Source organism: Trichophyton verrucosum (genome assembly GCF_000151505.1).
Source record: "Trichophyton verrucosum HKI 0517 chromosome Unknown contig00205_1.f1.exp, whole genome shotgun sequence".
Lineage (NCBI taxonomy): Eukaryota > Fungi > Ascomycota > Eurotiomycetes > Onygenales > Arthrodermataceae > Trichophyton > Trichophyton verrucosum.
In genome coordinates this window covers 1-21,491 of record NW_003315517.1, presented here as the reverse complement: position 1 = coordinate 21,491, position 21,491 = coordinate 1, and the positions used below count along the sequence as shown (strand labels likewise).

General features: G+C 47.3%; 6 protein-coding genes across 6 annotated transcripts; 3 read left to right on the top strand and 3 right to left on the bottom strand.

Moving 5' to 3' along the window:
- Positions 1–560: 560 nt before the first annotated feature.
- Positions 561–5,474, top strand: TRV_02266 (repressor protein; the record flags this gene model as incomplete). The annotated part of the gene is made up of 3 exons (XM_003023473.1): positions 561–1,148; positions 1,215–5,297; positions 5,343–5,474. 3 exons carry the CDS (start codon positions 561–563, stop codon positions 5,472–5,474), a joined length of 4,803 nt encoding a protein of 1,600 aa, XP_003023519.1.
- A 467-nt stretch (positions 5,475–5,941) lies between these two features.
- TRV_02265 (pentatricopeptide repeat protein) lies at positions 5,942–8,393 on the top strand (the record flags this gene model as incomplete). Its single annotated transcript, XM_003023472.1, has 2 exons — positions 5,942–6,547; positions 6,615–8,393. 2 exons carry the CDS (start codon positions 5,942–5,944, stop codon positions 8,391–8,393), a joined length of 2,385 nt encoding a protein of 794 aa, XP_003023518.1.
- A 1,607-nt stretch (positions 8,394–10,000) lies between these two features.
- On the bottom strand, positions 10,001–11,657 carry TRV_02264 (uncharacterized protein; the record flags this gene model as incomplete). The annotated part of the gene is made up of 3 exons (XM_003023471.1): positions 10,001–11,211; positions 11,283–11,437; positions 11,596–11,657. The coding sequence occupies 3 exons, from the start codon at positions 11,655–11,657 to the stop codon at positions 10,001–10,003; spliced, it is 1,428 nt and encodes a 475-aa protein (XP_003023517.1).
- A 656-nt stretch (positions 11,658–12,313) lies between these two features.
- On the bottom strand, positions 12,314–14,155 carry TRV_02263 (uncharacterized protein; the record flags this gene model as incomplete). Its single annotated transcript, XM_003023470.1, has 7 exons — positions 12,314–12,573; positions 12,633–12,741; positions 12,917–13,067; positions 13,122–13,648; positions 13,687–13,769; positions 13,864–14,045; positions 14,103–14,155. 7 exons carry the CDS (start codon positions 14,153–14,155, stop codon positions 12,314–12,316), a joined length of 1,365 nt encoding a protein of 454 aa, XP_003023516.1.
- A 1,787-nt stretch (positions 14,156–15,942) lies between these two features.
- On the bottom strand, positions 15,943–17,653 carry TRV_02262 (C2H2 transcription factor (Con7), putative; the record flags this gene model as incomplete). Its single annotated transcript, XM_003023469.1, has 3 exons — positions 15,943–16,307; positions 16,467–16,797; positions 16,964–17,653. The coding sequence occupies 3 exons, from the start codon at positions 17,651–17,653 to the stop codon at positions 15,943–15,945; spliced, it is 1,386 nt and encodes a 461-aa protein (XP_003023515.1).
- A 3,599-nt stretch (positions 17,654–21,252) lies between these two features.
- On the top strand, positions 21,253–21,459 carry TRV_02261 (uncharacterized protein; the record flags this gene model as incomplete). The annotated part of the gene is made up of 1 exon (XM_003023468.1): positions 21,253–21,459. A coding segment is annotated over one exon (207 nt), but the record flags the coding sequence as incomplete, so codon positions are not given.
- Positions 21,460–21,491: the final 32 nt, after the last annotated feature.

Here is a 21,491-nt window from a genome sequence, read left to right as displayed (position 1 = left end):
TGTTAGTTATCTTCTCTAGGTCGATATTATTTATTATTAGAAAAACGACCAAGACCGGACCGAAGGCGGTGAATGAACTAGTTAGGTGGCAGAAACCCTCTTTCGACTTCATCAACTGGAAAAAAAAGTAACGACGTCGACTTTTTCTTTTGCTTGTGAATTTGCTGTATTTTGAGACTATCTGGAGAAATCAAATATCACGCCTGCGGCGGCTGTTTCGTCGCTGTTTCCGTTGAATTATTATATTGCGAGAGGTCGAGGTCCTCCGATCGTCGGGGCTGGCCAGATATTACTCATAGCTCAGGGAGCTTAAGTTTCTTTAGCTTGCGCTCAATTTTCGGTCTTCTCTCCTCCTCTCTGGCTACCATCTCAATTGAAGCCGGCTGCGACTCTGAGGACGGTGCTAAGCTGACTGCTTACGGGCCTGGAATGAATTAAGCCGCGACGTTGGACTCGTTTTACCGTTGTTGACTACCAGCACAAGGACCGGCTGAGAGAGCTTGCCCCTCCCCTGCTCTATAGCTCCCCACACAGGCCTCAGAACCGTCGGGTGCTTCACCATGGAGCCAACAACAATTCAGATCCTAGGGCGTGACAGCATAGTCGCGGATTTTGGCATTTGGAGGCGCCATGTTGCGAAAGATCTTCTTCAGACGCTCTCCTCGTCGACGTATATCCTCATCTCTGATACGAACATAGCCCCCTTGTACGTTCCGGAATTTGAAAAGGCATTCGAAGAAGCCGCAGCCGAAAAATCCCCGAAACCCCGGCTGCTTACTTACAAGTTCGCGCCAGGAGAGTCGTCAAAGGGCCGTGAAACAAAGGCAGAAATCGAGGACTGGATGCTGAGTTGCCAGCCGCCATGTGGTCGGGACACAGTGCTAATTGCTCTCGGAGGTGGGGTGATTGGAGACCTTTCAGGTTTCGTTGCTGCAACTTATATGCGTGGCATCCGGTTCGTACAAGTGCCGACTACGTTACTGGCCATGGTGGACTCCTCAATCGGAGGTAAAACTGCTATTGATACCCCGAATGGAAAGAATTTGATAGGCTCCATATGGCAGCCAGAGAAAATATACTTGGATATGGAATTTTTGAACACACTACCACAACGGGAATTTACGAATGGAATGGCAGAAGTCATCAAGGTGAGTAGTTAGCTTGCTCCAGCCTCCTCACCCTTGAAAACCCAATTTTGCTTACACTACCCTAAGACTGCCGCGATTTCAAGTGAAGCGACATTTGCGGAACTCGAGGAAAACGCAGACGCCATTGCCGCAGCACTCAAAATTGAAAATACCCCAGAACGCTCTCGTTTCAGTGGTATCCAGGACATCCTCAAGAGAACCATTTTAGCTTCAGCGCGATTCAAGGCTGATGTAGTATCCAAAGATGAAAGAGAAGGCGGACTACGGAATCTCCTTAACTTTGGCCATTCTATCGGCCACGCCATCGAGGCAATCCTCGCCCCACAAGTTCTTCACGGAGAATGCGTTTCCATAGGAATGATCAAGGAAGTGGAACTCGCTCGCTATCTGGGAGTTCTTAAAGGTGCCGCCGTGGCTCGTCTTGCCAAATGTCTGACGCGATATGGACTGCCTACATCTCTCAAGGATGCCCGAATTAGACGTCTAAGTGCAGGGAAGAAATGCCCTGTTGACAAGCTCATTGCCTTCATGGCTGTCGATAAAAAGAACGATGGGCCGATGAAGAAGGTTGTTCTCCTTTCCGCCATTGGCCGTACCTACGAACAGAAGGCAAGTGTTGTGTCCAACGAACAGCTCAAAGTCGTTCTAGCACCCAGTATCGAAGTTTACCCCGGAATCCCAAAATCACTCCAGGTTACTTGTACTCCCCCTGGATCCAAGAGTATTTCCAACAGAGCGCTTGTTTTAGCTGCTCTTGGCTCTGGAACCTGCCGCATTAGAAACCTTCTACACTCCGACGACACAGAAGTTATGCTTAATGCTCTAGAAGCACTAGGTGCTGCCACCTTTTCATGGGAGGAAGAGGGTGAGGTTCTCGTTGTCAATGGAAAGGGTGGTAAGCTAGATGCCAGTTCCCACGAGTTATACTTGGGCAATGCTGGCACAGCATCAAGATTCTTGACTACCGTCGCAACCCTCTCCAATACCAAGGCAGATGTCTCCCACAACATCCTAACAGGCAATGCCAGGATGAAGCAGCGCCCGATTGGCGATTTGGTTGATGCTCTCAAAGCTAACGGGGTACCCATCGAATACATCGAACAGCAAGGAAGCCTTCCCCTCAAGGTTCCTGCATGCGGCGGCTTCAAGGGTGGAGAGATAGAACTCGCCGCTAAGGTATCATCTCAGTATGTCTCTTCTTTACTGATGTGTGCACCGTACGCCAAGGAAAAGGTCACCCTCAAGCTTGTTGGAGGAAGACCTATTTCTGAGACCTATATCTCCATGACGGCTGCTATGATGAAATCCTTTGGAATCAATGTTGAGAAGTCCACGACCGAAGAATATACCTATCACATTGAGCAAGGCCAATACAAGAATCCACCCGAATATGTTATCGAGAGTGATGCTAGCTCGGCAACATATCCTCTCGCCATCGCTGCCATGTCTGGAACCACTTGTACTATTCCTAACATTGGATCGAAATCACTTCAGGGTGATGCTCGTTTTGCCGTTGATGTATTGCGTCCCATGGGCTGTGATGTTAAGCAGACTGACACTTCCACCACCGTTACCGGACCTACAGACGGAGCCTTGAAGCCCATCGCTAACGTTGACATGGAACCAATGACCGATGCTTTTTTAACAGCTTCCGTCCTTGCAGCCGTTGCCAGAGACAAGTCCAGCAATACCACCCGTATCTATGGCATAGCAAATCAGCGGGTTAAGGAGTGCAACCGCATCAAGGCAATGAAGGACGAACTTGCCAAGTTCGGGGTTACTTGCAGAGAACACGAAGATGGTATTGAAATTGATGGTATTGACCGTATGGCATTGAAGGTACCGATCAATGGAGTCCATTGTTACGATGATCATCGTGTTGCTATGAGCTTCAGTGTACTAGCGTCGGCCGCCTCTTCCCAACCTACCCTGATTTTAGAAAAGGAATGTGTAGGAAAAACTTGGCCCGCATGGTGGGATACTTTGTCTCAAACATTCAAAGTGACGCTGGACGGCAAGGAGCTAAGCAAAGGAAATGTTGAAAATCGGAAATCCTCGAGGTCTGCTGCATCTATATTCCTCATTGGCATGCGTGGTGCAGGTAAGACCACTAGTGGATATAGTATCTCCAAGGCCCTTAATCGCACCTTCATCGACCTTGACACCGAGCTAGAGAGGATTGAAGGAAAAAATATTCCGGATATCATCAAGGAAAAAGGATGGGAAGGGTTCCGAGACTGTGAACTCGCTTTGCTTAAGCATGTCATAGCTGAGAAACCAGTTGGACACGTCTTTGCTTGTGGCGGCGGCATTGTTGAAACTAAAGAAGCGCGCGACCTCTTGATCAATTATCATAAAACCAAAGGCAACGTCTTCCTTATCATGCGCAACATCAAGAAGGTTATTGAATATCTTGAGATGGACAAGTCTCGCCCTGCTTACATTGAAGACATGATGGGCGTATGGCTTCGTCGAGAACCCTGGTATCAGGAATGCAGCAATCTTCAGTATTATAGCCATCACTCAAAGCCAAGCGAGCTGGATGCGGCAATGCAAGGTTTCACAAGATTTCTCAATGTGGTCATGGGCCAAACAGATCACCTTGAGCTGTTGAAAAAGCGGAGTCATTCCTTTTTTGTGTCCCTAACCCTTCCGGACCTTCTACCGTGTGGAAATATCCTCCAAGCAGCCTCCTTCGGATCTCATGCCGTCGAATTAAGAGTTGATCTACTCAAAGACCCTTCTTCAACTTCAGCTATCCCCTCTATCAGCTATGTTGCAGAGCAAATATCCTTCCTCCGAAGCCAGGTGTCTCTACCACTCATCTTCACTATTCGCACCAAGGCACAGGGAGGATTGTTCCCTGACAATGCCGTTGATGAGGCATTGGGGTTATATAAGCTCGCCATTCGTATGGGATCTGAATTTGTCGACCTAGAAATATCATTCCCAGATAACCTGCTGCACGCAGTGACTGAGATAAAAGGATTTTCTAAAATCATTGCATCCCACCACGATGTCAATGGACAGCTCTCGTGGTCTAACGGATCCTGGATTCAATACTACAACAAAGCTTTACAATATGGTGACGTTATCAAACTCATTGGCGTTGCTAAATCTCTTGACGATAACCTGACCCTACAGCAATTCAAAGCTTGGGCAGAGAGGTCCTACCCCATCCCAATAATTGCTATCAATATGGGCAATAAAGGGCGCCTCAGCCGTATACTGAATGGGTTCATGACTCCAGTTTCACATCCTGCTCTTCCCTTTAAGGCCGCACCAGGACAGCTCTCCGCGAAGGAAATTCGACAAGCTCTCACACTCATGGGTGAACTGGATGCTAAGGAGTTTGCTCTCTTTGGGAAACCCATCTCCGCTTCAAGATCTCCTGCTTTGCACAACACACTCTTTGCCGAGGCCGGCTTCCCACATGAATATGGCCGTTTAGAGACAGACAACGTCGAAGATGTCAAGGAATTCATCTACTCGGAAGAGTTTGGCGGTGCTTCAGTGACTATTCCACTCAAGGAGCGCATCATGGAACTACTTGATGAAATTTCCCCTGAGGCCAAGATCATAGGTGCCGTAAATACCATTGTTCCTATCATTGAAGAGGGCAAAGCAACTCGGAAGTTAGTTGGATATAATACCGACTGGCAAGGTATGGCCCGATGCTTAAAGGATGCTGGGGCAATATATTTGAAAAACGGAGAATCTGCCCTTACCATTGGCAGTGGTGGAACTGCTCGAGCGGCTGTCTACTCGCTTCATAGCATGGGATATTCCCCCATCTATCTTGTTGGGAGGACACCTGCAAACCTAACTAAACTGGCGTCCAGCTTCCCAGCTGAATACAACGTCCAGGTTGTTGAGGACATCAAATCGGTCCAAACCTTTCCTAAGGTAGCAATTAGCACCATACCCGGTGACCAGGAAATCGCCAAGCCTTTGCAAGAATTGATTACCTTCATCATGAAGAAGGCTCAAGAGGGCTCTGAAGAATGCATTATACTGGATATGGCCTATAAACCTGATGTGACAGCTATTGCGCAGCTAGCATCACCTGCCGGTTGGAAAATTGTCAAAGGGCTGGAAGTTCTCGTTGCCCAAGGAGTCTACCAGGTCTGTTACAACTCCCTTGAATACGTGTGCAGTTTTAATATGCAAGCTAACCAACATTGCTTCCTGTAGTTTGAACACTGGACTGGCCTGGTACCAGTTTATGAAGATGCAAGAGTACGTCTATTCCCTTGGTACCCCTTATTTCTACTTACTCAGTACGCTAATGATGGATCCTTCCAGGCTGCCGTTATGAACAATTAAATCCGTCTCTTAAGCACCTACTTGTTCCCGAGCAAGCCTCATACCCAAATACTCTCTGGGAATTTAAACTTGTTTTTGCCTTTAGCTCCTTTCTGCTGCCTCTCTTTAAGATATAAATTATAAACCATTTGGTTTTTCTTTGATTGGAATAGAATATAATGTTATTATCTTAGCTCTTCCTTGGTATTTAACACTCCATCTATATACTACAAGTTGGTTAAGGAAGATTCAATAACTACAAATTGTAGTGACGTCACCAAATTTTGCTGATGTAAGCTTTTGTTTGATTATATAATCAAGGGATATAGTTTATCCATAAAGGCGGTGGGAAGCAGCAGAATAATTTCCAAAAGTTTATTTTTATCTCTTGAAGAAAGTGAAGATTTGATATCAAAAGCATTTGACATTGAAAGCGTCTTATATATCTTTTACACTCACTCACGGATAGCAGTTACATTGTTTTTTAAATGCTTCGTTGTGGTAATACCAAACTCAGTTGCACTCGTGCTTCGCGGGCGAGCACTATCTTAATTTCCACCACAAGCGCAACTACCATTGCTGCAGTCTCCCGAACCCAGCACCCTAGCTATTTTGTCCGCCATTATACCCCTTTGCGTACTTGGAAAGGACGCGATTCCAGTGCGCCCAGGGGGGTTAACCCTGGTACAACACAATGGGGCACCAAGGACCGCTATCTAACAATAGAGAAGAGGAACCGATGGCAGCGGAAGTCTCAAAGAGAAGCTATAGAAACAGCGAAGGATAAGAACTTGGAAGACCAAGAAGAGGGCGAAGGGAATGAAGATGAAGAGCATGAGCACATAAAACGGCAGCCCAAAAAGAGAATGGGCCAAGCAGAGTTCGAGAGGGAGATGCAATATATCAAGTATGACAGGGTGGCATTAGCTCGAAGGGTGAACCAGTTACTCAAGCTTGGCCATGAGGAAAAAGCGACTCTATTGGTTTGGGCCTCGCAGAATGCAAAGATCGACTGCATTGTCTCTTGGAATACACTGATAGAGCACAAGATGAAAACTGGGCGTCGAAAGGAGGCAGTCAGGTTATTCAATGATGTAAGTCTGCTTTCCGCCATTAACTCCCCAAAATGTGACTGACGGCATGTTCTTACTCCATTTATAGATGAAAAAGAGAGGCCGGCCTCCAAACGAGCAAACTTTTACAATACTCCTGTCGGGGCTGGCGACCGGTTCGTCAAAGCATTCGTCTGAAACGGCCCTCAACCTTTTTGAATCCTTGAAAACCTCCAACTCAGAGTCTAAACCTAATATCATACATATAAATGCCCTACTGAATGTGTGCGCTCGGAACCGCGATATGAAGAGTCTCTGGGCCTTTGCGGGAGATATCCCGGAATATGGGGAAAGTGCACCGAATTCAGTCACATATACCATAATTCTGAACGCCATACGAACATCTGTACTGGAATTCACCGATACTTTAGACCCTAACAAAGGACCAAGGGCAGTCAAAGAAATCTCCAGAAGGAAGAGAGTAGCTGTCTCATCCGGAAAGAAGCTGTGGGGTGAGATCATTAGCAAATGGCGGCAAGGGGACTTGGTACTCGATTCAAAGCTGGTTACTTCAATGGCCCGCCTACTCACGATAGAGAATACCGAGAAGTCATATTTGGATGTTCTACGCTTGTACAAGCAATGCATGGGCCTTCCAATTCCAACGGCTGTTGAATCTGAAGTTATACGCCTTCAAAACATACAGGAAGAAACATCAAACAACGATGAACTATTAACAAAGGAAGATAAGAGGCAGAGGGAGGAAGAGAGGAAAATGCTACTACACCTATTCGATCCCGTTGACCTTGCGGAAATTCGTACGGCTCTGAAAGGAAAAGCTGGCTCCAAAAAGAACTTCAGTGTTAATCTTCCATCTCCAACTAACATCGAGCTGTCACTCTTGATCCAAATTTGCCAAAATATGGCACATAATGGAATGGCCAGCGGTCGGCATTATTGGACCACTCTTACTACTGACAATGGTGGTCACAATGTCAAACCTGACTCTAGTTCTTGTCATGAATACCTTCGTCTTCTCCGCCACCATAGAGCCAGCGCTGAGTCTCTAAAAGTGGTCGAGAACCACATGGTTCCCGAAAATTTAGTCGCCGGAAAGACCATTACCATCGCTCTCAGCACCTGTTCCCGCGACAGGAACAACCCAAATGTTCTAGACATTGCAAACAGACTTCTGGATATTTCTTCCTTTGCCCCAGAACTGGACCCAAGCTACGTACTGAGATATATAGAGCTTGTCCGGGCTCTTGTTAACCAGGAGAAACTCATTTCAGACTCAGCTAATATAAACAAGATTCGACTAAAACATTCTCTTGATAGCCCGACAACTGCAACTGTTGAGTTACACCAAACACGCCTTCTCAAAGCTCTTACCCATCTGAGGTTGCGTACTCAGGATGCCATCGAGCTACTTGCATTCGGCTACATTAGATACCAAAAGATGCCCCTAGACCCGGGCTTTGTTGGTTCATCTCAAGGCAATGGAGAAGAACCGAACACTGCACAGAATGCAGGACCAGACGATGCAGAAAAGGACGTCACTGTACAAAAAGCACTGAGAAAACTCAAAGCCCAGTCTTCTGTTGTGCCAGGCAAAGCTTTAGAAGGTCCCAACCGCATTGAGTTGCTTAAAGTTTTGTGGCAGTCCATTTCTCTATACAGGAGAATCCTTAACCCTCGATCTGTGCTATCAGCATCCGAGTCCTCCCCTGAAACCTCTTCGGTGCCATCCTTCCTCTCAGACTCAGATCGAGATTGGCTCACCAAAGATTGCGAGAGGTTGTCTATGTTTGCCCCTTACTTCAAGCAGTTTACAAGCCGAGAAGTAATTGACAATGATGTTGAATCTGACCGCAATCATGGCGTTTAATACAACCATTTAAGTGGTCGACATCGGAATGCGCACTGTGTTTTCAGACAAGGTACCCTTCACTCTTTGGATACATGTTGATGGATACCCGCTTCGTTTAGTTGTATTAATATATATAATGATTTCTTTACTGTCATTAAAGTTACCCACCATCCAAGAAAGATAAAAAACATTTTCCTAGATCTCTTGATAGACTTGGGCTTTGTGTCAATATCACTTTTCAGACCTGTTTGAGCCGCATTATTAACTAGCCTTATGTAGAACTACAGTGTTGATAACCATCGAATAAGTCTAATGAAGACTGAGAGTAAATATCAATAAACTGTTAATTATTTGACTTTTAATGTCTAAACGTAAGATTAATAAAATACAGATATGCCTTCAACCCTTCCGTGGTCGAAGTGCAATCCATGGGTATGCAGTCAATCTGGGGGAAGAATTTTAAACCATAAAGCAGCAACAAAACTTCCCGTCGCCCGTAATTTAAAAGCAGAAGACCTGTATAAGCCTCGGAACATATGAAAGCAAAGAAATAAAAGTTGAACAAGCAGGAGGAAATCTAGGTATTCGGATGGCCCGGTTGTGTTTTTAGTTCGAACGTAGAGAGAAAAGCAAGGGGAATAAGGAGATTGAGCCGAAGGTGACATTACTGTCTATCGTACGGAATCGCGATGATGGTTTTTGGTCCTTAGGACGGTAATCTGAGAGGTATCGACATATTGAGGCAGACAGTTATCCTCAATACAGTTGAATCGAAAGATTGAAAGCTGTTCAGGCAGTACTACGTGATTTACCATCGTCGATGGTTTCCAAGAGGAGCAGAGTTAGAGGCAGTGAAGCCACCACGGCCACGGCCACGGCCACCGTAACGGCCGCCACCACCGCCACCACCGTAACGAGCCATTTCAGCAAGACGGGGGTCAATCTGCTGCTTGGACTCGGTGAGAATTTTAACCAAGTCACGGGCTTGTTTAGCATCTAAGTGACAGTTAGTATCATAGCATTATTATGGGGATGAATATGGAAATAGGAAATAGAAGTATACGTACTCTCAGTGGTGAACAGGGTGATGGCGGTACCGTTGGCACCAGCACGGCCAGTACGGCCGATACGGTGGACATAGTCTTCCGAGTTATTCGGATAATCATGGTTAAGCACATGAGTGATATCGCGAACATCTTCACAACACTGGGGTTAGCAGACATTAAAGATAGACGAGAGAATCAAATGGCCATGGCCCTTTTCTCCGTCGTGTGGGACTCGATGCATAACTCTCTCGGACTGATTTCAGAATCCACCTGTTTACGAGTCCATGGGTTTGACAGTTACTCTTGGTCCTGGATAAACTTAGAAACGCAGTTTGAAAAGTTCAGACAATAGAACTCTGCCTCTCTCCTGGCGTGGATTAACAGATTGGAGAGGCATAATCAGAAGCACGGCATGCTACACTGCATCCTAAAGCCAAGGATTCCTTGGGTAGGGAAACCATAAGGAAGGCCCAAGTAGTCATGTTTACCAACATGTTATGAGAGCAAAGCATTTGAGTCGATCACACGACATCAATATGGGTGACATGTCAACAGCATTGGCTCGAGATAGAGCAATGTCTATGACATGATGGAAATGGGTTTGGAGAAGGGGAGGAAGGGGGGTTGCAGATTTATCATACCAATACCACGCGAAGCTACATCTGTAGCCACCATGATCGGGCTCTTGCCGGTCTTGAATTCGTTCAATACCCAGTCACGTTCATTCTGTTGCTTGTCACCGTGAATAGCTAAACCCGCATATATTAGTAAATGATTCAGGTTCATAAAAGAAAACAAGGTGAACATGGTTAATAACTTACATAGCGCTGGCCAGCCGTCTTGACGGAGGAATCGGGTGATATCGTCGGCGACACGCTTTGTACCTGTGAAGATGAGGACCTTCGATTTCTTATCTTCCATAATTCGTTCGAGATGTTTTATCATTCGATCGCGCTTCTCAAATTCTGATACGACCTCAACGATTTGGGTAATTCTATGATTAGCAGACAAGTCTTGAGATCCAATGTACACCTGAATGTAATCTTGAAGGAAGTCGTTAGCCAGCTGGCGGACATCCTTGGGCCAAGTAGCAGACCACATGCAAGTCTGACGATCGGGACGAATCTGGCTGATAATTTTACGGATTTGAGGCTCGAAACCCATGTCCAACATGCGGTCAGCCTCGTCGAGGACAAGGTAGGTAACTCTTCGAAGGTTAGTTCTTCCAGACTCGAGCATATCGATAAGACGACCAGGCGTAGCAATGCAAACTTCGACGCCTCGTGTCAGGTCACGTATTTGCGGGCCTCTAGGGACACCACCGTAGACACAAGTGTTCCGAATACGGGAGGACTTTCCAAATTTGGTGATTTCAGCCTGGATCTGGACAGCTAATTCTCTAGTTGGCGCGAGAACCAGGACGATAGGGCCGTCACCAGGGGCAAGGAGAGGCTGGGCGTTGATGTGCACGATAGCTGGCAGACAATAGGTCAAAGTCTTTCCGGAACCAGTCTCTGCAATACCGACAACATCACGTCCAGAGAGGGCCATGGGCCAACCCTGAGACTGAATCGGAGTTGGTTTGGCAAACCCTTGGGCTTTCACCTCGGACATGACGTACTGTGGGAAACCAGCCTCGTCAAAGGTCTGAACGGGGCGCGGAACATCCTTGCCGTAGACAGTCATTTCGTTCTCTTTTCGGAAGGCCTCGACCTCCTGGGTGCTTCGGGCCGAAACATCTGGGTGTTCCTTGTAGAAGGATTTTTCAAACTTGGGCATGGAGCTGAGGTCTAGAAAGAAGCAGGTTAGTGATAACATTTTCAAAGAAGATGATAATGTTCCCCATAATAGGCAGACATACCCCATTGTTGAGTCTTCAAGCCAGCCCCGAGGTTTGACATTCTGTCACCGCCGGCACCACCTCCATAGCCGCCTCCAAAGCCGCCTCCATAGCTGGGGCCGCTGGAGTGTCCGTTGGAGTATCCGCTGCTCCCACCTTGATAACCGCCGCCACCCCTGTATCTTGAATGAGTTAGTGGACGTCTTAGAACGAGGCTCCCTCCTCCTTGCTCCGCGAAGAACTGAGTCGAGAGATTCTGTCACCACTCCTGGACGGTCCCTCCATCCAGCGAGCGACTGACAGACACTTCAGAAATAGACCAGCTTATGCTTACCTGGAGTTGTAACCACCTCCACCGCCCTGGTGGTCTCTGTAACCGCCACCGCCGTAAGACATGATCAAAGGATTCAAAGGAGGAGTAGATCGGAAAAATGAAGAGTAACAGTCACAGCCTTTTTCTCCAGAATATATCAGAAGGAGAATATGGATGTGAAAGAAGTTTGGCGAGTTGGGGCGTTGGTTGTTGATGAGATGAAGTTGAGGCGCGGCGTTGAAATAAATATTTCGAAGCGGAAAAAAAGTATCTGAGTTTTTTTTTTTTTCTTTTCGTTTGAATTTTTTTTTTTCTTTTCAAAAGTCAAACTGAGTTTTCTGCTTATGTCATTGTCACGTGTATTTTATTATGTAATCGTGTTTAGTAAGCAGTTCGGCCTAGAAATCGGAGGCAAAAAGAGATAAGAAGCATTCCATCATTCACACTGCGATTATACCCGGCTGGTGTTTCTTTTAATTTAACGAGTAATCTGTACTTTTGGGGTGATTTATATACTTTGCATCTTGTATCTATAGTCTCAGTATCAAGGCTGCCATACGGGGCAGAATAAGTAGTATTTTGCGCTCAGCTACTCCCCCCGCAAACCCATATCCCAGAATCCTATCTCAAGCTCCGTGGCTCGGATAAAAATCCGGACCAGTTCTTCCACACGGGAATGCGATATGTGTCTTGAATGCTTCTCGAGTGTGGCTACCAGAGTAAGCCAGTTAGAGGTGCTTTAACAGAAACATGTAAAGATGGTATGTATGTAGAAGTTCTCACCTGAGCCTAGCTTGACGGCTGCAGAGTAATCGTCTGCAACATAGTTTTCAATCCATTTCCAGTAGTTATTGCCTTCTCGAACGCTTTCTTCAGCATGGAAGAGCCGCTGTGCTATTGCACCATAGCCGAGGAGGCAAGGGGCAAGCGCAAATTGAAGAGCAAGCCAGTCACCCGATTGGCCGATATCGAGGATATACCGGCTGTAGGCCGTGCACGCTAATTAAATCGTCAATAGTCATCCCAAATGAGGGACCATCGGTTGGTAAAGGACTCACTCAAGCTCTCTTTTGAACTTTCAATGTCCTCTTTTGATAGGCCAAATGAGGCGCAGTAGTCGAGATGCAGTTTCATCTCATGCTGGATATGGAGGACAATTTGGGCAGACTAGGATAAAATTAGCGGATGAGCTCCTTCATCTGAAGCATGGTTCCTTACCATGGCAATGGTATCGATAGTATGGCTTTTATAGGCAGCCAGCGCATTGCTTCGTGCAAAATTCACCTGTTGCCGGCGTGAGAATGTGCTATAGATCAAGTCTCCCAATTGGCGTACCACATACTAGATATAGATAGTCTTGAACAAGGTACCATTTGAAATTCTCAACAGGAAGCGCCCCGATGGAAAGCTTCTGCACAAATTCATGCTCAGTGAAAGCTTTCCATACAGGCTGAACATCTGGCCGCTCCAGGATGTAATCTATAAAGTGCCCACTTTCATAGTGTGTTAGCAGCAAGGATATAAACTCCCACAGTGTTACCACTTACGGTGCATAAGGCAGTGAGTAGAGGGAATGAAAATGGTTAATGGGTCCGTTTCCCTTTCCCAAATCAACACTGGTGTTAATCCCAGCTTCAACATATCGACATGCTTCCCTCACTGCCCGTGTGATTTCCATCTCTCTAGCAAGGTTAGCTGCAATCGCAGATGCAAGGGAACACCCGGTACCATGGGTGTTTTTAGACCTTGAAAAGGTAGCTTCCACTAAAGTCACTGTCTCGCCGTCGTATAGTATATCAATAACAATGGCCGCATCTGCATCCGCCGTGGGCTTCTCTCGCTGGGCGTTCAGAGGGAGATGACCGCCCTTCAACAGTATATACCTGGGACCAAGTTTATGGACCTGTTTTGCGAGAGCGATTGCATCATGTAGATTCTCTGGCTCCTTCACGTCCACACCGGAATCTCGAAGCAGAAGAACTGCCTCTGGGATATTCGGGGTGAGGACGGTGGTATATGGCAGCAGCTGTGAACCGCTGGTAGATATCATAACCTTCAAGTAAACAATTAGACCCTAACAGTCTGTCTCCCGCGTTAGGTCAATGGACATACGGGGTCTAAGGTGATTGAATGCACTTCATGAGCTTTCAATTCTTCCGCCACCATCACTGCTGTTTCAGCAGAAGCCAGCATTCCTGGATACACACATATATTTTAGTATTCGGCTAATGGTTATCACATCTTGATGTCAAGGCAGAAGTATGAGACGATGGGACCTTGCCAACGCACCTATCTTAACCCCATCGGCCCCAACATCCTCTAGGCCGGCTTTAATCTGCTTTCTTACGAACTCTGTCGGCACAACATGGATATCCTGGACCCCAAGGGTGTTCTGCGCGGTCAATGCCGTCGTGGCAGTGAGTGCATAACAGCCATGGGCAGTGAGAACTCGCTGGTCAGCCTCCAGGCCACTATTCGGTGATTAACATCAATCAACGCTTCCGTCTATGAATGGCGCCGATACTTACGCCCCTCCCGAGCTATCCGAGCCTGCGATAACGAGGACACGCTTCAGTCCCATATTTGTTCCCCGCAATGTTGGTGATTGAACTTCCCGCCTCGGTAGAAGCGACGATGGATATTTTACTCGGACAAGTTAACTAAACCCTGCGCTCGGCATAACTAGCGCCAGCTTGACATCATCAAACGCATACATATTAAGCCGAATAACGAAGAAGAACCCGATGTTACCTGTTGCCGCCTCTGAAACATATAGGAGCTATAACTAGTTATCTGGTGAAAAATATTGCCCGCCGTAGGTGTCTGGATGTACAGAACTACACCACGCAAACCCCCTTGTCAAATCAAGGATAGGCCTACCAATTCTGGCAGCAAGCTGATTGCCGACTCTACTAAACAGAATACATTATGGAGAGGAAAGTGACGGCGAAGAGAGAATACATTTTAAATAAAAACAGCTGGAAGAGCTAAACTAGCATCAAACAAAAGGAGACTCAAAAGGGGGGTAATAAACATATTAAAAGCACGAACAACAGCAAAGCAACAAGCAAGCAAGCAAGCAACCAAGGGTAGAGAAAAGGCTTCAGAACCATGCAAAAACCGCCTCAAACCACCCAACCAACAACCAGCAACCCCTGGCAGGAAATCAAAAGAACGCAAGAAGCAAGCGAATTTGGGGAATAAAGACAAAAAAAGAACGTTACGCCTTCTGACCGCCGCCCACCGCCACCGTTTGCCTCTAGAGTTGTTACCAAGGTATATCGGTTTCATTCCATTTGCTCGTGAGTATTAAAAAAAGGCCTTGAGTTCATGTTCCTTTTCCCCCTTTATACGGGACTGTCATGTGTTTGGTTTTGTGGTGTGTTTTCCTCCGTTTCCCTTTCGCTTCACTGGTTCCTCATACAAGGTGAAGACATCCTCCTCTATTTGATTTGAGATGGGTTTAAGTGCAGAAACAAAGACAGTAGATAAATGCAAGAAAAGACGACCAAAGAGATGAGATGAAAGGCGAGATGGATATCAAGAGTTGTAATAGAGACATAATAGGGCCACCAGGTAAGTTGAAAGGGGCGGCATGGTAATGAAATATTCTGGGAGGAAAGTGTAGAAGAGGAATGAGGAGAAATGTAAGTGAGAGGCCCCGGCTCCCAACAAACATATTAGGATTAGCTAGTTATTTCTCTCCCCTTTCTTCATCCAGATGTTGGGTTGGGCGACGGCGTGTAAAATAAGAAAACAAAAAACTAGGGTGGTAACAAGCCATTGCTGGGGATAAAAATTTATGTAAGGTAAAAAATTTGCCGGGCACAGGGGAGAAGGGGCGTAGGGGAGAGGGTAGGGCCGTGGATAAACGCAATTAAAGTAATTGGGGCATCAACAGACGAGTGGGAGAAAGTGTTTTTATAGCGTAAAGTGTAAGGTGAAAAAAGGGGGAGTGGTGGGAGGGGGTATTCCGCAGTCTTGATTAGATTAATTTATGGATAGTTGCTGGACTGGTTCTCTGGGATGATCATGTTAGCGTTCAGCATCGCCAATTAGATGAGTTGGATCAGCCTCTTGCTTTAAATTGCCCCTTGGTGTTAACTTCGCATTCCAAGAAGACAACAGGGCATGATATGTAAGACGAACGTTGCCCAGTAACTTTCTTGGTTGCCAGATCTCACCGGGGCTGTGAGAATACGGGGAATGGGGGTTGAATGTGCGACCAACAACATGTAGCTTGGGCAAGGGTAGACAACCGGCAAGTAACGAGGATAAACACGGGTGTAGAGGGGGGATTAAAGGAGTATGTAGGAGAATGTGGAAGAGGTAGATAACAAAGAAATGTAGAAAAACAGGGTCGTGACATCACTCACGCGGTGGTTGTGGGTAGACCTGGCTGCCCTGACCATATGGAGAATGGGGGTAACTTGGAGAGTAGGTAGCAGGCATCTGGCCATTGCCAGGTGGGTAGACCAAACCACCAGGAGGAGCACCATACTGACCTGGCACTTGACCATCTGCTGGCTGATAGCCTATTGGCGGCAGCTGAGGCCGAACGCCGGCAGCGTAGGAGGTAGTTGGCTGGCTGGGCTGGCCGCTACCACTCGGAGCGCCATTGCTATCAACCTGGTTGGCTTGGGCTGCAGCCCGTTCTCTCTCCTCGGCGGCCTTGCGCTGATTATCTTCCTCCTTCTTACGGGCTTTCCATTCCTTGCGGATCTCTTTGAATTCTATAAAGTATCAACAGCTCGTTAGTCAAATAACAATAATTAGTTAGACATAAGATAGAAGATGCCAAAAGTGAAAGTTGGTACTAGCTTTAGCATAGTCTTGGCATAGTGAAGGGTAGCTGCTTAAGCTTTGGGGTTGGTTCAGACGCTACTGCACACTCCACCAAGATGCAGGCTTCGAGCAGCGACCCAAGCTTCTGTTACACAGGCTAAGGGATGCAAGGGGGTAGATGGCAGGGAGACGGCAAGGAAAATATAGAGTAGCCTCTATAAGACACAAGGATAGGAGAATAAAAAGGGAATACAAACCATCTGGAGATCTCTTAGCGCCGTGTGACTGCATTGTGACGTGTGCATTGAGATGATTTAGTGTGCCATAGGCCTTTTCACAACCATTCCAGCCGCACTTGTACATCCGCTCAATCTCTTCATATCGTCGTCTAGGCCGCTTGTGTTGTTGAGAGCCGGGGATAGGCACAAAAGAGAAAACCTGGGATCTATAATGAGTCTAATGCAAGACAAAGAAGAAGAAAACACATCAGATGGCCTGTTCAGTCCACTGGTGGTCATAAGGCATAAGAAACTTGCCCTCTAAGGAAAAGAGAAGAGGAGGGGGGGGGAGGGGGGAGGAAACATTAAAATGGGAGGATCCGTACCTGTCCAGGTCGTGGCCCAGCGGTGGCAGCGGGGGAAGCTGAACTCACCGAAGCCGGGGAACTATAAGGGCCTGGCATTCCAGGTTGATGAGCGCCATACTGGTGTGGCCAGTCTGGTCGCGCGTACATCTGCGGAGGGTGACTCTGATATTGCGCCATGTCGTGACTTTGAGGAGCGTAAGGAGAATATGGTGGAGGATAGGACGGACTCGAGGCTGCAATCGAGGGATCTATAGGAACCTCGGTGTCAGACTTTACTTGCGCGGGACTTCGATGGTCACTCTGTTGCCCATCTTGCGGGTTCATGGACGGACTTGTTGCTTGAGCCATACCTGGCGGCCCGCCGGCTTGAGTATGAGGAGCGTGGTGGTACTGAGGCTGGCGCGTCAGGTATTCAGGGTAGGGAGACGGGCGCGCGGCGGCCGGAGGCGGTGGAGGATGGGAAGAGTTCTGATGCAAGTTGTAGTCTGGTTGGGGGGTATTCGAGGCCGAGATACCGCCCGATCGAGGTTCTGGAGGCGCTGAGTACTGGGACTGAGGCGTTCGACGAGCTTCGGTTTGGGTAGGGGATGCGACGGCAGCAGAAGCAGTTGCCTGATCTGCGGTTGATTGTTCAGACTGTGCCTCCGGGAGACTTGGATATTGAGGGCTCAAACCTGCTTGCGCGTAGTCGGAGGCAGGCCTGTCCATATAAAATAGCTTTGGCCGCGTTATGTTCAACGGTAACAAAGCTTCCCCTGGTGTTATTTTCTGGCTCTCTCTCCTCCAACGAGTTTTACCTCAAACCGGGGAAGTAGGAGCAGCAGTAGTCACAAGCAGGAGCCAAAGACCGAAGAGGTTGGTGCGCGCCAATGGTTTTATTTGTCGAAAGGAGCAAAGACGGCAAATGAAAAAGAGTGATAGAAGATAGGTTTCGAAGCTTGTCCTGGTAGTGTGCTCCGTTGAGAAAGACCGGTCCAGCGATGGCGAGGGGGAAGCTAAGAAGTCGGGGGTTCTTAGCGGGTAGTTGGTAAGTCGAGTAAACAGATGGTGAAAAGTAGTCGAAGAAGTAAAAAAACTAAGATGGACTTTGACGCGCCGAACTGCTCGTGGAAACGAACTAGGGTTGGATTTAAGAAGTAGTTCGAAAAGGGCTGGGGGATGAACGAAGGATGGTTTGGCCCTTATTGTTGCTTTCGTCAAGAACGGTCGCGTGGAGAAGGGGCTTCTTCTTCCTTTTTTTTTTTCTCTTCCCTTTCCTTTGCTGCTGAGTGTATCCGCCGTATGCTTTTTTGGATATGCACTTCTCAAATATAGCGTGCTTAAGTGCCCGTTGTCCGTCAACTTTAGGGGGAAGAAGCCGCGTGAACCAGGGAGAAACCGGAAAAGTTTAAGCAGGTCGCAAGCGAAAAAAATAAAAAAAAAAAGGAATAAAAAAAAAAAGAGATTGACCCTTGGGAAAAGGACACCAGTACAAAGAGAGTATGGTTTTATTTCCAATCGGGACGTCTAGACGGTAGCGTGTGGTGCTATTTCGTTGCTGACAGCACCTGGTGATCGATTCGCAGTAGCGCCAAAGTCAATGGGAATAGAAGAAACCAGGAAGTATTAATAGCGTCTGTTTCGAGATGGAAATGCGACACTAAAAAAGGAAGGGTTGGAATGTTCCTAGCTGCACAGGAAGGGGGGGATTTTTTTTTTTCGGTGGTGGTCGTAGTGCTGAGACAGTGGCAAGGCGGCCGGCTTTTGACCAAAGAAAAAATAAAGTCCAAACCTCCCAGCTGTCCGTTTAAAAGGGTAGTTTGGAGCGTCTATCAAGGGTGGGCCTTTGGGGAGAGTCGGAACGAATGAAAAAAAGACAATCTCTTTGCTTTTTGCCTGGCTTGTCCGTTTGGGTTTTGCACCGAGACGACGACCCAATTGCTTGGGGGAAAAAATAATAGGGATCCGCCAAGTGGACCGCTCAAGGAGTTGGTGGTAAAATTATGGATTTGATGGAGAGTTATATCTGTTCCAATGCCCTTTTTTGTTTTTTGTATCTCCTTGCGGGCTGATAAAGAGGTGGAAAGGAAGGTTGCAGATGGAGTCAAAAGATGATGGATGAGCAAAAAAGGAGTGGCAGCACTATTGGCCGTTTCTTTGCTTCTCTTGTCCTCGCTGTCACGTTCTTGCTTATGTGAACCTAATCACGGAGATTAAGTAAAGAAGAAGGGAGGCTGCCGAGTGAGAAAGGGAACTGTACGGCGTACCGGTACTTGTTCAATGCAGCACCTGATAGTTGAGCTGAAGGAAACTGATACTGGCGTCAAGATGGCGTTTTGGCGGCTTGCGGTACAGATACCAACTGGTCGAAGGTCAAAAGCAGGAAGATAATGTTGCTGTCCTTGCAAATAAAAAAAAGGAAGAAGAAGTAGAAGTTAAAAGGCGTGTGGATCGTCTGGTTGGCTGTGGGGACGTAATTTTATAATTCGGCCTCTCTCAGGCGGCCTTCCTTCGGTGAGGGCGCAATCACAAGCGAAATATCAAAAGAACACTTGTGCCTGGATCATCCAATCAGGGATTCCTCTCTTCTCGAAGTAATCGGATCAATATATCACCGTTGCTTTGATCCAGTTTGTGGTTAGTAGACGCAGCCGCTGGAGGCCGAAGTGAGGTCTGAACAACAGAAACTCGAGATATGCCAGGGAAATACGATGCCACGTCCAGCTTGTCTGATACTCCGTAGGCCTAAAAAGGAAATTGTCCTTCTCCTCCTTTTTGTACTTTAATTCTTTTTTTGTTCTCCCTTTTGCCTTGGGGAAGGGGGGGAGGAGGCGAGAGGTTCCGGATACCGCAGTATGCCGATGGGGGAAAGGTCGTTCTCCACCTTTGGAGCGTAAAAAAAAGGTGACCGAGAACCAAGCCAGGGTTTGCGAAGGAGGGTTCGAGAAGTACGATGTGAGTGTGTGGACAACCTATATGTGGAGTCCTGCCAGTCTTGCTTTCTCTCAATAACTTCACTGATATACTTTTTTTTAACTTCGTTTCTCTCTCCCTCTTTTTTTTTCCTGTTTGCTTTTTCTCTCTTTCTTTTCTTCCGTGATTTGACGAGTTCCCAGGTCAAAATACGGAACGGATGGATTGAGTGAGATGTTGCTGTTCAAAAGACTCTGGTCTTGTCACTTCTGTACCTTCCGTAGGCGGCACAACCTTGCCCGCCGTTTAATATTTCTTTTGGCCTATTTGCTTTCGCTGACGTTGGAATCGACTGTGCGAAGCACTTCTTAGAGAGACAGCGGTTTAGATCTCAGTTTGAGAATCCCTGTCCAAGTCAGCCCTGGCTAATCAATTTTAGAAGCCAAAAAAGGAGTCTAGCAAGGGGTTGGAATTAGCATCAACTCGTGGCTGGAAAGTATTTATATGCAACCAGGGGTACTCGGACATCTGGTAGTGGTCCCCTCCCCTTGAGAGAGCTCAGGGCTGCTGGCGCCTTTTGATTCCAGCAACGCGCCAGCGGGGGAAGGAGGAGAACTCACCTCACCTCTGGCGTATTATTTACAACCGCAGTATAACGCCGTACTAGTGCGTCCGCTAGCGCAACCAACAACGCCCAACCAGCGCTGGAGAAAAAAGGGGAAAAGGAAAAAAAAAAAAAAGAAGCGTGAATGTAACAAACTCGCTGCAGGATGGAGGTTGAGGTTGGAAGCAAAAAGTAATAATGACTAAGGAAAAAAAGAGAGCCGGGAGGTTGTTTTTGTTTTCTTTTTCGGGTTAGAGCGGTCACGGGGCAGGTCACGAGCTGGCGGAGGAACTTTAACCCGCTCCTGGTCTCGTGACAAACCCCGTGACGTGCTAGCCCCCTTTTGGGCGACTCCACGCAGCTTTTTCGGCCTTTCCAACCTCAACCTCAACCTCAACCTCATCTTCTTCTGCCTTTCCACGACGACCAGGCAGGCCTCGCATGCATCGCGTTCAGGCGCTGCATTTGTGCGGTCCAAGAGAACTGCGAACAATAACCTGATGTCGGGGAGGATGGTCCCCGATGTACTCCCCGCCCAGCGAGCGATCGATGCAGCAGACCAACCAGGAACCAGGCCAAGTCCATGCACCCTGGGTTGGGACCCCAGTGTTACAAGCTCGATACAGCCCATAAAGTATACTTCCTGCGGGCTTGTCTTTGCCGGGATTAAACTAATTCCCGTTAATTATTTCCACTCTGGCCTGGCCGAGCTGCTGCTCGTCGTGGATCATCCCTCCTTTCGCTGGCCATCGGTCCTCCGCCGACAGGACGGAGAAGAGAGGAAAAAGGAAAACGCTCAGGAGAAAAAGAAATGAGAAGAAAGGGAACAGGAGAGAAGAAAAAGAAACAAGAAGAACAAGAAACATCAAGGGAAGGAATAAATCTGGGGCTTAGCGTTACACTCTTTACCACCAACCAAAAAAAGATTGAACAAGCATGCAATCGACAGAAGGTCCTCTACACTGCAATTCTATCGTTTTTGAACCAAGCTCCGTATGAAGTTGCATCCAACTGCCGAGTGTGGGACTGGGACTGCACACCTCTTCTTCG